The sequence below is a fragment of the Platalea leucorodia genome, assembly GCF_965183815.1.
Source record: "Platalea leucorodia genome assembly, chromosome: 10".
Taxonomy (NCBI): domain Eukaryota; kingdom Metazoa; phylum Chordata; class Aves; order Pelecaniformes; family Threskiornithidae; genus Platalea; species Platalea leucorodia.
Window position 1 is genome coordinate 21071519 of NC_138832.1, and position 14844 is coordinate 21086362.

General features: G+C 41.7%; 1 protein-coding gene across 1 annotated transcript in view; it reads left to right on the forward strand.

Annotated features, from left to right (window-relative positions):
* TMEM164 (transmembrane protein 164) overlaps positions 1-12583 on the forward strand; it is a 46823-nt gene extending 34240 nt beyond the window's left edge. Inside the window, exons 6-7 of the mRNA XM_082323054.1 lie at positions 5723-5823; positions 6219-12583. Of these exons, the coding sequence (XP_082179180.1) occupies positions 5723-5823; positions 6219-6425 (308 nt within the window). The 3' untranslated portion in view covers positions 6426-12583. The remainder of the gene's footprint in view (positions 1-5722; positions 5824-6218) is intronic.
* The last annotated feature ends 2261 nt before the right edge of the window (positions 12584-14844 follow it).

Below are 14844 nucleotides of genomic sequence, written 5' to 3' on the forward strand. Positions count from 1 at the left end.
TGCTGGGAGTAGAGTCAGAATTTTCAGCTTATAAGGCAAGTGCTGTATCTTTATAAGCAATAAAGAAACTGTCTCTCTGACTCAAGTCGCAAAGCCCATTTTTGATCTAAATGTCTTCAAAAGTGGCATCAGAGAAGATGAAGTTCGATGGCATTGTAGAAGGTCAGTAGAAGTTGATAATTTGTTTTGGTTTTTTTTCTTTTTTCCCCTCTCATGCAGCGTGCCTCTGTCGCGCTTCGGAAGATGGACAGCTCTGTATAGCCAGCTTTCTTAAGGGCAGTGCAGTGTTTCTTCCCTAATGAGAAGCTGGGTTAAGTTGTAAGATATAGAACACAGATACCAAGTACAGGCGAAGGGATCATTTTTCCTGTGGCTGTAAACCAGGAAAGCGCAATTAAAGCAATTGGGGATCTAAACTTGTGCTTTCCATTGGCTGTTAGGCCTTGCTGGCAAGAGTGAGGGATTACCATATTTAAAGACATTTCTAGCTGTTGTACCCTTTCTCAGCCACTTCCCCACTTTGTGACACTTGCCTGTATTTAGCAATATCTTTCTGGAGCTTTTAAATGGAGTTATAAAGCAGGCTTTATTATATACCTTAGTAGTAATCCAGGAAAAAAACCACTATATATTTGAATATAGTTAGGTAGTCCTCAATCGTGTTTATCTCCGTCCTCATTGAAATACTTGATAATGTTCAGTACAGCTCCTTCACTGAAACTCTTGATTACTTGGAGATGTGTGAACTCTTGTGTATTATTCTCCTACTCTCCGGCTGGCAGCTTCCATGTTCCTCTTCCAGCTTTTCTCTGCCTCCTGAATCCCGTGTATTAGACTTAAAGGCCTGGTTCGCTGCCCGGCTGTGCTCGTACTACGGCACCTGGAGCAGCAGGGAGCTGTGGCACCGTTCAGCAGCTGGAGGTGCGTGCTGGTGCTCTGGCTGCGGGCTCGTGCTGCGGTCTCTTTCTGTAGCTTGATCATTTCAGGATAATCTTGTTTGATGATTTAAGAGAGCTGGAGAGGAAGAGGAGGGGACACGTCTCTGTCGTGTGGCCCTCTGAGCTTTATGCACTGGGCAGTTACAGTTCCTTTGAAACTATGGTGGCCTATTATGAAACACGTAAAACTAAATAAGGAATTCTCTGAGTGGGCCCAAGGTCTGTTAAAGACTTCTCTCTCTCTCTGTAGGATATAGAGAAGTTTAGAAGGGTATGTACCAGTATATGGAAGAACTACTATTATATCAAAGGAAGAGGAAGAACTGCTGCTGCTTCTCTATGGAATACAAAAAATGGTTCCTGAGAGGAGCGGGTAATACAAGACCCCTGTCTGAGCTGATTTTGATGACAGTAGCTGGCAGCCAGGGAAACAGAAATCTCCTGGCCTAAGGTAGTATTTTGAAATCCGCACATAGATTCAGAACAGCTGTAGGGGCAACAGTGGATTTCAGGCTCCTCCTCTGGAGAACAGTTTTCCTGTTTTCCCCTGGAAAGGATGTTTGGTCTTGAGGCTAGCTCGGTAGGCCACACTACGAGAATTAACCCCTTTGATCAAGGGAAAGAAAATGGAAATCAATTTGCCCTCACATTTTTATAAGCTTGAAAATGAAGGAGTTGTAATAGTTGCTCTGAGTTCTGGATTAAGCAGGTCTGCCTGTAACTGTGAGACTACTGAGAGTGTGCTGGGCTGGAAAACCGGTAAAGCTCTATCAAATGTAGTGGGAAGGAAAGGAAAACATTAATTAGGAAAAAGAGATTATTTTAACACCCTCCTAAATTAAAAAATTGTGCTATATTTAGGTTCTAATTCTCTAATTCAAACAGAGGAGTAATTTTCTCCTGCATTATGTTTTCACAGAAATACAAAAGGCATATTACTTTCTATTAAGTTGCATTCACATTTTTACAATCCTATATTTTGAGAACTTTAAATAAAAATAATAGTTCATAAGAACACTAGAACTAGCACAAGACATTGGGGGGGAAGCAGTATAAAAGAAATTGAGTCTCTGTTGATTTTTAGATTTTTAAAGCCACGCTTCCATTTCCTAGATGGCAAAATTAACTACTTGGCATGTTCAAGATCAACAAATTCTTGTTGCAGAAGCAGATGATGAACCCAAAACTCTTCAATCTGTATGAAATCCTTCCTGTCAATGCTATTGAAATAATGAAGTTTAAATTAAATGGAAATATCCACTGCCGTGCTATTTCAACACAAGAGCAAATACACAGCCTACTTGGATGACCCTGATTTGGAATGGTCTCAACTGTCTAGGGTGTGGGCATTTTTGAGAATGAGATTAGTGCCAGACTAGCAGTTGGATTAAATTTTTTGAAAGTGCTTAACATATAAGAATTGCCTTAGTGAACAGAGAGTAAAACTCACTGCTACCTATTGAAAGCCATTTCCTATGTAAGCAGCAAGTAGCTTTTGCCAAAGCCAACACAGGCCATTCAAACAGCCGCTCGGCTGCGTCTCAATTTTCCTCCTCCTGTGTTTCTGTTAAGAGACCGTGTACTACAGAAAATAGACCACACTGCTCCGTTAAACAGTTGTCTGTTGAATAGCAAGACTGTAGAGTAATAAAATCTATAGTGATTATTCATCTAATGAGAAATGTACAGAAAATATCCCAGGTATGAATTTAAAATTAGTTTCCCAAAGCACGCTTGGGAATCCAGAGCTCTCTGAAATGTTTTTGTGTGGAGGTCATTGTTTCCTTTTTGTCCCTTGATGTCCAACTAATGACACTGCTGAGAATCATACCAGTATTTTCAGGATTGCAAAGTCTAGGAAGGAGGGATTTTTCTATTTCATAGCGAGATCAAAAGTCTGTAGAAGGTGAGAGCTGCTAATGTATTTTTTGGAGTTTTGCAACAGAGAGAGGATGTAGCAGTGTGAAATTCTTTGCTGGAGGCACCTGAACAGCTCTCCTAAGTGACTTCTGAGACATGATTCCCTGACTAGATTGAAGCGGGGCATGAGAAGCTTGGGTTCAAAGCCAAATTATGCCACTGATCTGTTTTGTCATCTTGTGCAATTTCCGTAGTCCTTCAGTGACTGCCTTCTCCCTCCAGTCTTGTTTCATAGCTGGGTTCACTTGTCTGTTTTAGTGTTTAGATACTACCTGCACTGTAAGTCCCCCAAATATCAAGGTCTCTGGGTTCTAGCTTTTCTGAGTGTTTACCTGTTTAGACAACTACTATCTGTTCTCAGGCTTTGGAGAATACTTCTGAAATAACACAGGCAACTGCCAACCAGGTGAGTTCACGTGAAACCAAATTCGGTACAGCACTACTCTGCCAGTTCCTGGGAGCTGTTTTAGATACCTTATTTAAATTTTGTGTTTTGCATCTAGGTTAAACATGCGAAGTTGGGGGGTTTTTTTGTATTGTCTTTGCAGTTGTAGATGCAAGTCAAATGATGTTTTCTTTACCCTACAGCTGAGGAGGGAGCACAAAGAGTTTCTGTATAGCTTGACCAGGTCACTTAAAGTTGGTGCAGCCAAAAGTAGGGCCATGGTCTCCTGAGCTCCGACACCAAGGCTAGTGGCTTCTTCTCTTGCTCTCTGTAATGAAGAACCATATTCAAGGTGGTATCACCTATCTGAGGTTTTCAGGCAGTGGAGTTTAATGAATATCATTGCTATTTAAATAAAGTCTCCTGTACCGTTTTCTAAATAGGATACCAGCTCTTAGATCATGCTTGCTAAGTATGTTCAAAGAATTAGACTGTTGTGAATTTTTTCCCTTTACCTGTAGAGCACTTAAAGTTACTCATGCAGAGTTCACTTCTACCTTTGGATTTTGCTCATAGTTCAGATACCCCTTCTGACCTTCACCTCCCTACTGGATAAGAAATCTTATAAGCTGCCTTATGCTTTCCAAGTAGCTTCTCTGCTCATCTTTATCATGGTTGCACCAAGTCACAGCTTTCTTACTAAAACATGGTGTGCAGTTATATCTTGGGTAATTACACTAATATCGTTGCTCATTAAAGTCAGTGAGTGATATATGGGGGGCATATGTGCTGCTGTCATTCAGGCACACAATCAACTCCTTACTCCCTGGTGACTAGCAACAGAGATGCTGTGTTATTTTGAGTGGACAATGAATAGATGTACAGTTTTAGACAACAAAGTGTAGGTAATTTTGAATTTGTAACAGTCACAAAATGATATTTAAATTAGATTATTTCAGGTAGCTACTGCAAAATCAATCTGAACTGGCACGATGGGTACAAACTGTGGAAGAAAACTATGCAGAAAAAAATTGTAGAAGGGCAACAGGGACTGAGAAAGCAGTCCTCTAGGGATTTTAAACCTGAGATGGTGGTGTGGTAAAGCAAGTAACAGCAGTTATTTGCCTTTATCTACATACGTTACCATACCTAGGCATACTCGTACCAGCTTTAGTCTGGTGAGTTGTCACAGCTAGCTACGCATGTGTAGTTATTGGAGTTCCCAGTAGCCTTGTACAGTATACGCTGAAGTCTGCTGAATCTTCCTGGTAATTACTGGATGTGCTAGCTAGCAAAGGCTAATATGAATATTGCACTCTGTGCTGTAAGCTATCCTTTGAGTACTGGATACACGTTCCAGGATTTAATATCTAATGGATCAGAGAGCAGACAAAGGCAGATTAAAAAATGCCAGTGTATTTTTATAATAATCTGAAATTCTACAACTTCTTATAGCAGCTGAGCAGCATGACACTGTGCATCTTTTTCTTTTGCATCCCTAGGTTAAGTTATTAAAGTCATAAGGAAAATAATATTTCTCCCCATGTCTTACACTGAAATATTCATGTCTGCTAGTAAGAGTCTTCAGAACGCTGTAAACCGTTTTTGTTCTCACCATATGATGTTTGAATATTTAATTCCAAAAATAGTCTTGTATCTAAGGGTACTTTTTTTAGATCTGATTTCCTTGGTACATTCTAGATCATGTGACATTGTGTTTTATCAGTGAATTGACAAAACCTAGTTTCAGGAGGAGAGAGAGAGGTGAATCCAGGAATAATGTGATATCTGCTACGTCATATGAGGGGAAAAAAATATTCTACAGTATCTGTGATATCTACTGATTATAAAATTGTTTGCAGTGTATACCTGAAAATATCTCCACAGCAGTTCTCATTTAAAAGCAGTCTGTCATTAATGGATTGACTACTTTATACAGCTTTTCTGTTCCTAGGCATTATTGGTGCAAGCTAAGTTTCAATCGTTGTTAAACAACCCTAAAAGTAGGAAATGGCAATTAGCTGTGCTCTAATACAGTGCTGTGCAGGAGCTGCCACTACCTAGGTTAGTTCTGTGCGTGCTGAAGTCAGAGCCCCCATAAGAAGCAGGTGTTCAAGTATAAATAACCTGATTTTTGAAGATTTATTGTATACCAGTACTGTATTTTAAAATCATTTAGTACTTCTGTGGTAGAAGGAAGAATGAGGTAAAAATACCACTGGTGTTGGTGAAAAACAGGCAAGCTTAATAAGTAACATATTGTCCATTTTACTGCTGGAGCAGGAGGGAAGGAACTGATCAGGACGCTCCAGGTAAGAAGTAAGGCTCTCAAATATTAATTACTATAATGGTATTGAGTAGGTTATCAGCTGAAGGCAGATGCTCTAACATCCACAGAGGAGAAGAGCGAGGATTATTCATGCGTGTTTGATGGACACAGCAATTCAGCTGAATACTAATGTATTCCTTTCTTTTCAAGGTATCTACACTCCAGAACCACTCTGCAATTTCTGGTGGGCTCTTTTATCCACGGGGTTTATGTTTGTATATCATTTTAGCATCTTGCAGATTCTGGGATTGGTAAGTAAATACAGGTGAATAAATGGATAGTTTGCAAGTACATTGAAAGCAAAAACACTGATTAGTTTTTCAAAGTGTCCAGATACATAGGGATAAGACTACTTGCATGCAGATTTCTAATTGCATGTTCTAATGGGCATTTATATCGCGTATCTCACAAGTCTTGGTAAAATATTTCATAAATTGGTTATGTACCTGCATAAATCCATCTATTAAATGCACAGCTGAATTTGGATCTGCTTTCCTTCTGAAAGCTGCCCTACTTGTGTTGAACAAAGGATTGTCACCTCAATATTTTTTATTGTTATGGTAACTTCAAAATTACCATTTTAGGTGTCTGAATCAGCACAACACAAAAATATTGTTAATTTATAAATTTGTTGTCACTTTCTCAGGTTACAGAAGTGAATTTGAACAACATGTTGTGCCCAGCCGTCTCAGATCCTTTTTATGGGCCCTGGTATCGAATCTGGGCATCTGGACATCAGACTGTCATGACCATGACTCATGGGAAGCTTGTAATCCTGCTGTTTTACAGTGCTGTCCCCATCTTTAAATGTAGCGTGGACTTGCTTAGATTCCCAGCTAAGAAAATAGACTGAAATTTCTCCCTATGGAGCAGTGCATATGGGAAGCAGAGATCCTTATACTGGAAAACAAAGAGGAGGGATGAGAGGACGATGTGTTTATACTTCTCCCCACAGTTTATTGCCTCAAAAACACCTCTATAATCAAGTGAGGTTTTTTTTAACTGCTGTTTCTCACTGCCTATTGCCAATGGCAAAATTAGTGGCCTTATTCTGGAAAAGGTTCGTGTTTTATACATTTTGTGTAGATTACAGTAGAATCTTGCTAAGCCACCGTTTAAAATTAGGCCAGGATCTGTCCACATTCCAGCAAAGAGAGTGGCAGTGCTACCTCGTTTTGACTTTTTTTTTCCATTAAATAGAAGTACACTTAGATCATAGGATAGGAAATACAGCTGAATTACAACACTCCACTGATGCGAACAGAGCACGTGTTGAAGTGCATCATCCTGGCTTAACTCTTAGCACTTGAATGTTGCAGAACGGTCACAGTGAAACGATGTACACTTAATCTCCCAGTTGTAAGTGCAAAACAGTGAGGTTCTACTGTATTTTCTTGAAGCTGGTTGAAAATGTTGGGGAACAATAACTCATTCAAAAATTTTATATATTTTTTTTTAAATCAACTTCTTAATTTCTAAGCTGCTGTGGATAAATATCTACCTGGCTGAGTCCCATCAGATCTCAGTGCTTTGGAGATGCCTTTTTTTGAGTGAGTGGAAAAACACCGTGTTGAAATAATTTCAAAAGAGCGTGTTATGTACAGGCTGTGATGAGATATTTCATCCACTGTTCTGACCTGACTTTGAACAAAATGTTTTTTTCACTTAGCTTAGACTGGAGAGGGAGTGGAGATACAAAGTCCAGTGTAAATATCAGAGTTTTTTTTTTACTTACTAGCTTTTGAAACATTCCTCCTCTGTGTTCTACACTGATCCTCACTCAGCAGAGTGGTTAGCGAAGAAACATAATGAAACCATGTTCCGTCTCTACAGCTCTAATACATTCTGTATACCGATTTCAAAATACAGATACGAAAAGGAACATCAAATCAGTGCAGGCCTCTACTTGAAAAGAAAGTGTTCCAGTTTACTAGTATGACTAAATCTTCCTGTCAATACGTCTTTTGGAGAGCAGGAGGTAGATAGGCAGAATGATAAGTAGTAAACTGTTGTACCTGTTCACATTTTCCAAGGCTCAAGGAGAAACTGTTGGGCAGAAAGATGGGAAATCTTGTGTGTGTGTGTTCCTTCAGATAGTTAACTGTGAGTCTATTATGCAGACTGTTGCATTTCAGGGCTGCAGGAATTTTGTTGTACAAAAGTTAGTTGCAATTTATAGATTCATTGTGTTGTCAAAGCTGTGACTTGTAAGATAAAGCAAAACCATCATACCTCCTCCAGCTGGATCACCTGAAGATATATTCTGAAGTTAAGGTACAGTCATTTATACCTCAGGAAGGAAAAGTAAGAATGAGAAGTGGGTGACTTTCCCCCCCGCCCCTTAAAAAAGAAAAATTTTTATTGGAGAGAGAACAAATGGCTACTTCAAATATTTTTACTCTGTATGATTAAAAAAAAAAAGTACACCTCAGCCAGAAATATATTGTCCCACGTTCTAATTTACAAACTGGTTTCTGGCTTTCTTCCATGCCTTGCTGTGTATATATATATACATAATAAATGTACTGTACTCTCACAACTTGAGAACATGTGACATATACCTAAACTATCCATCACACGTGTGTAGCTCGTCTCAGTCATACAGGCTATACGGCTCCTCGTGCTCTTCATCAGAATTCAACTTGAGAAAGCTAAGCACCCGATAGTAAGAACTACCGGCGTACAGAGTTAACTGTCAGTTGTTGATCCTGCAAATGTCTAAGTACGAAATGAATTTCATTGAGTCGTCTCACTGCTGCCTCAGTAAAGCTGGGCCTCTGTGGCTTAAGTATTTGTGGAGTAGGGCCTAAAGAAAGAACGCGTTGGTATTGAAGGCTGTGGAAGACCACTGAATCAGCTGCTGAAGGGACAGAAGTTCTTGCTGTTTATTTCAGCAGATGCAGTATTCGATGATGAAATACAGGAGGTTGCTGGGAGATGCTGAGATGCACGGTGCTGGATGTTAAAGCGTGCCCCCTATTAATATACTTTATCTCCTATGAATAGCTGAATGCCATATACCGTGGTTCTTCCCTCCCCATAGTTACTGTCAAGTGTGTCATGATTTATTTATTTACTTAAGAATTTGGCAAAATGCCTTATGTTGGAGTCAATCCTGTTTAGAAGGAATGTTTGGTATTACAATAGAATGATTTTAGCCAAATTTTGCAAATGTTATTTAGCATTATTGTTCGCTTAACTTTACTTTTGGTTGGTTTTTTTTAAGAATCTTTCCTGTTTCTTTATTTTTTTCTTCAGAATATTGTAGTTACTGGAAAAATTTCTGAGTTATGTGAAAGTACCAGCCTTTTTTTTGTTTTGTTTTTTTTTTTGTAAACTACACCGTTTCCTATCTATAGTCATATGCTTCAGGGCATTCTAAACAAGTATAAAACAGCTGCTATTTTCCACCATTGACTGCCTCTGGTCAATTAAGACTGCAGAAGCATTTCGGTAAGCTCAGGTGTCTCACTCCGTGCAGGCTGTTTGCTTGCAATGCAAAATTTGTGAGCTCTTCTGACTGACTTAAAATTCAGTAGCAGGAATGGCAATGTTAAATATAGCCAACAGGAGGGAAACCCCGGGGCAGCGTGGATGAAAGGATTCTTGGGGTAGTTGTAGCACTTGCACCATTGACTTCGACAGCAGAGCCACGGTAAGTGATTGCTCCTGAGTCACGCTGGAAGTTTCAGGCATAACATCCCACCATGGCGTACGCCGACAGAACTGCTCAATAAACCCAGTGGGACACTCGGATTCCCCTTCTGAACCTTACCTGGGCAGGTTCCGGAGCTTGTTGAACTCTTCCATACCAATCATCTAAGTTGCTAAAATGGCTAACTGAACAAGGAAATTCAGCAAAAGAGTAGAGAGGTAAGCCAGCTACTGCACTCAGTAAGGATTTAAAAGTATTGGGGCTGCTGTGAAAGAGTCAAATGGTGCAACTGGAGTCAGGCGGGAGGGAAGGCAGTGGAACCTTCGCCTCGTTTTGACAGTAAGCTGTTGCTTCTTTGCTTGTTGTACAGTATCAGTGAAGCTGGCTGAGTTAGAATAGAATCATTTCGGTTGGAAAAGACCCTTAAGATCATAGAGTCCAACCGTAAACCTAGCACTGCCAAGTCCACCACTAAACCATGTCCCCAAGCACCACGTCTACCCGTCTTTTAAATCCCTCCAGGGATGGGGACTCAACCCCTTCCCTGGGCAGCCTGGGCCAGGGCCTGACAGCCCTTTCGGTGAAGGAGTTTTTCCTAATATCTAACCTAAACCTGCCCTGGCGCAGCTTGAGGCTGTTTCCTCTCGTTCCATCTCTGTTACTTGGGAGAAGAGACCGACCCCCCCTTCCCCGGCTCCAGCCTCCTTTCAGGCCATTGCAGAGAGCGATGAGGGCTCCCCTCAGCCTCCTCTTCTCCAGGCTGAGCCCCCCCAGCTCCCCCAGCCGCTCCTCCCCAGCCTTGTGCTCCAGACCCTGCCCCAGCTTCATTGCTCTTTGGATGCACTCCAGCACCCCAATGTCTTTACTCTAGTGAGAGGCCCAAAAGCTAAATTATTCCCTCCTTCCCCTTGCCCCTTTTTGAAGGCTTTTTAAACTTAGTATTTCATTTTGGTGTATGGTATGGCACCACAAGAAACGGTATCAGCATAGCTGAGACACAGGCTTCACAGATGGTGAGGAACAGGTCAGAATGGGAGCAGAAAGGGAATGACCTTCTGGAGCTAATGTCATGGAGCTTCCCATCCTTCATTCCTCAGCTGTCTCTGGTATCTGTTTGGAATATGCGTCAGGCAGAGCTTGTTCAACGTGCAGGATATTGGTTTGAATGGGAAAGCAGAATACTTAATCTCTATAGGGGTTATTTATTCTCTTCCCTGGCAGAGGCTGATTTTCTTTTCCCTGAATGGTTTATTTTATAGGCAGTTATGCTATACAGATGATGTCTTTGGTTGCTTTTATGCTTATTTATGCTGGAAATTGAAGAGCGAGACTATACTGTTGAAAGCTAACTGGCATTCTCTCCCGTGGTATTACGCACACCATCTATGTCACGATAACTTGAAGCTGTTGCCCGGTACCTGGTGATGAGATTTTACGCTGCAGCAGTGCAACATGCAACTGAAAGGGTAGTCCTGGTCCGCCCTGGTCACACGTTCCCAAATCTTTTTTTCACAGTACTAACAGTTAGGAAAACATGAGCAGTGGCTCTGGGGCAGAGCAGGGGACCGTGCAGCCAGCCAGGCTGTTCCCTTCAGCAGCAGCCGAAGCTGACTGTGAAGTCTCCCCCTGAAGCGGGCTGATCGGGTGTCCGCTAGCAAGTCAGGCACAAGACCAGGAAAAAATTCTTGTGCAGTGCCGATGCCTGGACTTCAGAGAAGTTGGTGTGTATTAAGGTGTCTGCACAGAGCCCTCTTGCTCTCCTAATTTTTAGTACTGTAGGCACTTCAGCCAAAAGAAACAAGGAGCGATGAAATGGATTACTCTTTCTGCCAGGGAATGACTGTCTAAATTTCCCTCCAAATGTACCCGTAAATGAAGCATTAGTAACTACAATAAACTTGTTTACTGATCGGTGTGTTTGTGCAGCCTTAGAGTAGGTAGCTCTCCAAAGCAGAACAGTGAGCTAGTAAAATTTCTGCACCCACCATAACATCTGGCGCTTCACCCTGTGAATATCGAGATGGTTGTGCCAAGGCTTTAGCTCCCCAGGATACCTGCAGGGCTGTTTGTCAAGGATTCAGACACCGTACGCTGTGTTTGAGCTGTGTCTAGTTGTTTAACTTCCTCCTATTTAAGCACCAAAGACGACTTTGCATCTTGTTGCTTTTGAAGTGTGAAAATTAACAGCTCTTGACCGTGCTGGTCTAAATGAAGGAAAAGCCAGAGTCGAGGAACACGCACCTACGCTTGGTTTTGGTTCAGCTTCGTAGGGCTTGACAAATGCTGCTTGTAAGCAAAGCCTACTTGTGCTTAAGGAGGTGCTGCCTTGCTGAAGGTGGGAGATGTGGAAAGTCAGTCCATTTGCATACCTGAAGATTATAGAGTACCTCACTGTAGATTTATCCATCTGTTGCTGGCCACAATCAGGGTTTTGATATTTCTGTATATTTGATATCATCTTGGTAAAGCCCAATTGTATTTTCCTTTCAGAAATGGCTATTTGCAACCGTTAAATTACTGTACTTTATGTCCTAAGTCTGGCATCTAAACGACAGCTATTTGTTTCCTATGCGTCTATAGCTAATGAAAAATATAGATGTGCTGTTTCTCTCGCCGTTGCAGGTTTTTCACTAGAGGTGGATTCTTGGGAATTAAATTGGTCCTAATAGTTAACAAAGCCCTGAAAAGGCCAAAACCCAGGCAGAGGGCATATGTCTGCCCTTCTGTTGGAGGCGAAAGGTTTCTTCTACAGGCAGACAGGTCAACTTTGATGTTTTCATTTTTACAGTGACAAGACTCATAACAAATCTGTTGATTTTTGTGATCTTGTACTCAAAGTGATAGTGCTGTAAATCTGTCTTGCAGCTTTTAGCGTAACTTAGTCAAAGCCAAGCTGTTTTTTTTAAATGATTTTATTTTTCTTCAGGGTCAATTTTGTACTTTTTAAAGATTATTTCTGCATTTACTGAGTCATGATCTCAATGCTGCAGAGGACGCAGCGGGCAGAGCAGCGAGCGTACCCACGCCGCTCTCCCCACCCAAACTGTGCCAGGGAGCTGCAGCGGCTCGGGCGCGGGGCTGAAGCACAAAGCCGCCTTTGGAAGCCCGCGGCTCCGCTTGCCCAACCCTCCAGTTGAAGCGTGGCGTTATCCCGGCACAGGATGGTACGGCAGGGGCAAGGATGGATGTGGAAAGGCTCAACTGCCACAGATGCTGTTAGTTCTGATTAATTTGTAAGAGTGTTAAAAATTTTGTAAACTTTTTAATGTGCTAAAACTTGGTTATGAGGTAACATTTACAAATAAGGGGTAATTTGTGTACTTGTTTTTGTATTTTGGTCTGATGGTTTTTTTTTTTTCTTGTTGTACCCTATGTCCAGATCACTGGGCAAATAGTTGTTAAACCTTTGAATTAAATAAATGCATTTTAATGGATATCGTACAGTTTTGTTATCATTCTAATCATGCCAGGCACCGACTGTCTTGCTTAAGACTTTTTAAAACTAGGTAAGGAAACCGGAATGGACTTCCCACTTCAATTTGTAATATTAAACAGCTGGAGTCACAGAGGGACTTTAATATTACATAGCTAATCATCAAATCAGATCAGAATATGGATTCTCCTGTCTTAAGCAGTCTGTACTGCTAGATGTAGGCCATCTTGCAGCATCTGTAAGTGAGAACGATGATTACTGGGATTTCTGGAAGTTTTAAGCATTTAAGTATGACCTGTGCCTGTTATCTGTCAATCAATCAGTCAGCACAAGCCAAGCCTGAGGTTACAGGCAGACCTCATTGTAGGACACAAATCCTTTAATCGCTGTTTAAATATTCCCTGTCTTTCAGGTAAAGAGCTCAGGACACAGTATTGCAGCACTATGATGCTTCTCTGTGCTGCTTCTACTGCTCTTGCCCCAGCTTCGGCGGTGTCTCTCATTTCCCGGTCTGTGGCTCTTTAGTAGGAGACCGTAGAACACGTACAGAAGTTTTCAGCTCAAAACTTTGTTCGGGAAGCTGCTGTAATTAAGGTACTCGGACAATCTCTCCCCATAGGTGATGGCAAAGTAGTTTTAACGCACTTCAGACATGTTTCTGGCTGTAATTAATAGTTCATTTAAATAGACTGCCATGACGCTGTGACCCGGTACATCTCGGACAGGCAGGCATCGCATTGTGTAAGGCTCCTGGCACGTACTGTTCCTGGAGAAAGAACATTCTGGATATGCCCGTCTGTATTGTTCTGTATGCACTGTAGAAGGTTTAACTTTTCACACAGCTGAAATAATTTCTCTTGAACAGTATAAAGACTGATACAACAGCTGAAGTGCAACTGTAGTGTGAAGTGCTTTATGGAAACCTGAGCTGAACTGAGCAAGCCATGGCCTTTTTCAGGCACTGCTAATTATCCTCTGCCTGCCTCTCTAATCGTAAGTCAGCCTTTCATTGTTTACTACCAACATATATGTAAGAATAAGCAAGTTTCCGCCTCCGAAACATCCTTAATACTCAGTACTATTTTGCTAGTTTGATTTTTTTATAGTGTGGTTAACTACATAGCTGGCTGAAGTAGCAAGAAGAGTGGGAAACTTCTTTTGGTAGGCAGTTTTAACTAGCTATACAGCTCAATGGACTGGGAGTTTTAGGTAGGTTTTACCCAATTCAGGCTGAGAGCAAATCTGTGAGGTACTAAACCAACAATGGAAGCTGTTTACTCAGGCAGGTTTTCCCTTCAGAGGTGTTTTTTTTTTTTTTTAATCTGCCTTCTAAATCAAGGCTTCAAAGCAAGTACAGTAATGGCTGCATCAATCGTCTTCAACATCTAAAGGTTACATGGATTTTACTGGTTTGTTTTCAAAGACTTTGCATCTACAGACCTGAGATCTATTAATATTGAATTAGTCAGCGGCAATTTGAATGCCTGAATCCTGGAGAATTCAAATCCCTGAGTTCCAGGGAGATGTTAGAAATTTCTTGCTCTGTCTCAGGAATTATCCTACAGAGGACATACATACGCTCCCTTTAAACTCCGACTCACTCAGTAGAAAGTGGCTCTGGGCGCACTACGAATATGGCTCAGGGAACAAAGCTCTCCAAGTCAGCTTTACCTCTTGCGGGTACTTTGTTTTGTCAGCAGTTGGACTGCGGCTTTCTTGCTTCACAGCAACACGCTCCTTCCCTTCTCGAGGAAAGCATCTCCTCGGTATCAGCGCAGCTATCCGTGCCAACGCAGAGGTTTGCCAAGGCTTCCTCACCCTTGACCAACACGCCAGGAGGCTCTGCTTCCGAGCCGGAGTTACTGCAGGGACACCGAGAACCGGTGCTGACTGTTAAAGCTGTTGGTGAACCCAAGGTTCTGGTGTGCTGTTCTCACGGGATCTGCTCAAGTGAAACAATTCAAACATGGCCCCACTGTGCTAAGACTAAAAGCTTTTGGGGAAGGGGCAGAGACTCTTCCCTGGCCCTCCCTGCTTTGCACAAACCCCGTGAAGTCAGTGCAAACCCTACACTATAAAAAATTCGGTCAACGTGACAGTCTGTGCCTTAGCTAGATAGGACATGCAAGATAAAGAAATCCCTCGTGGCAAGGCAGGCCTAGATATTCTTTAAAATCACACCTC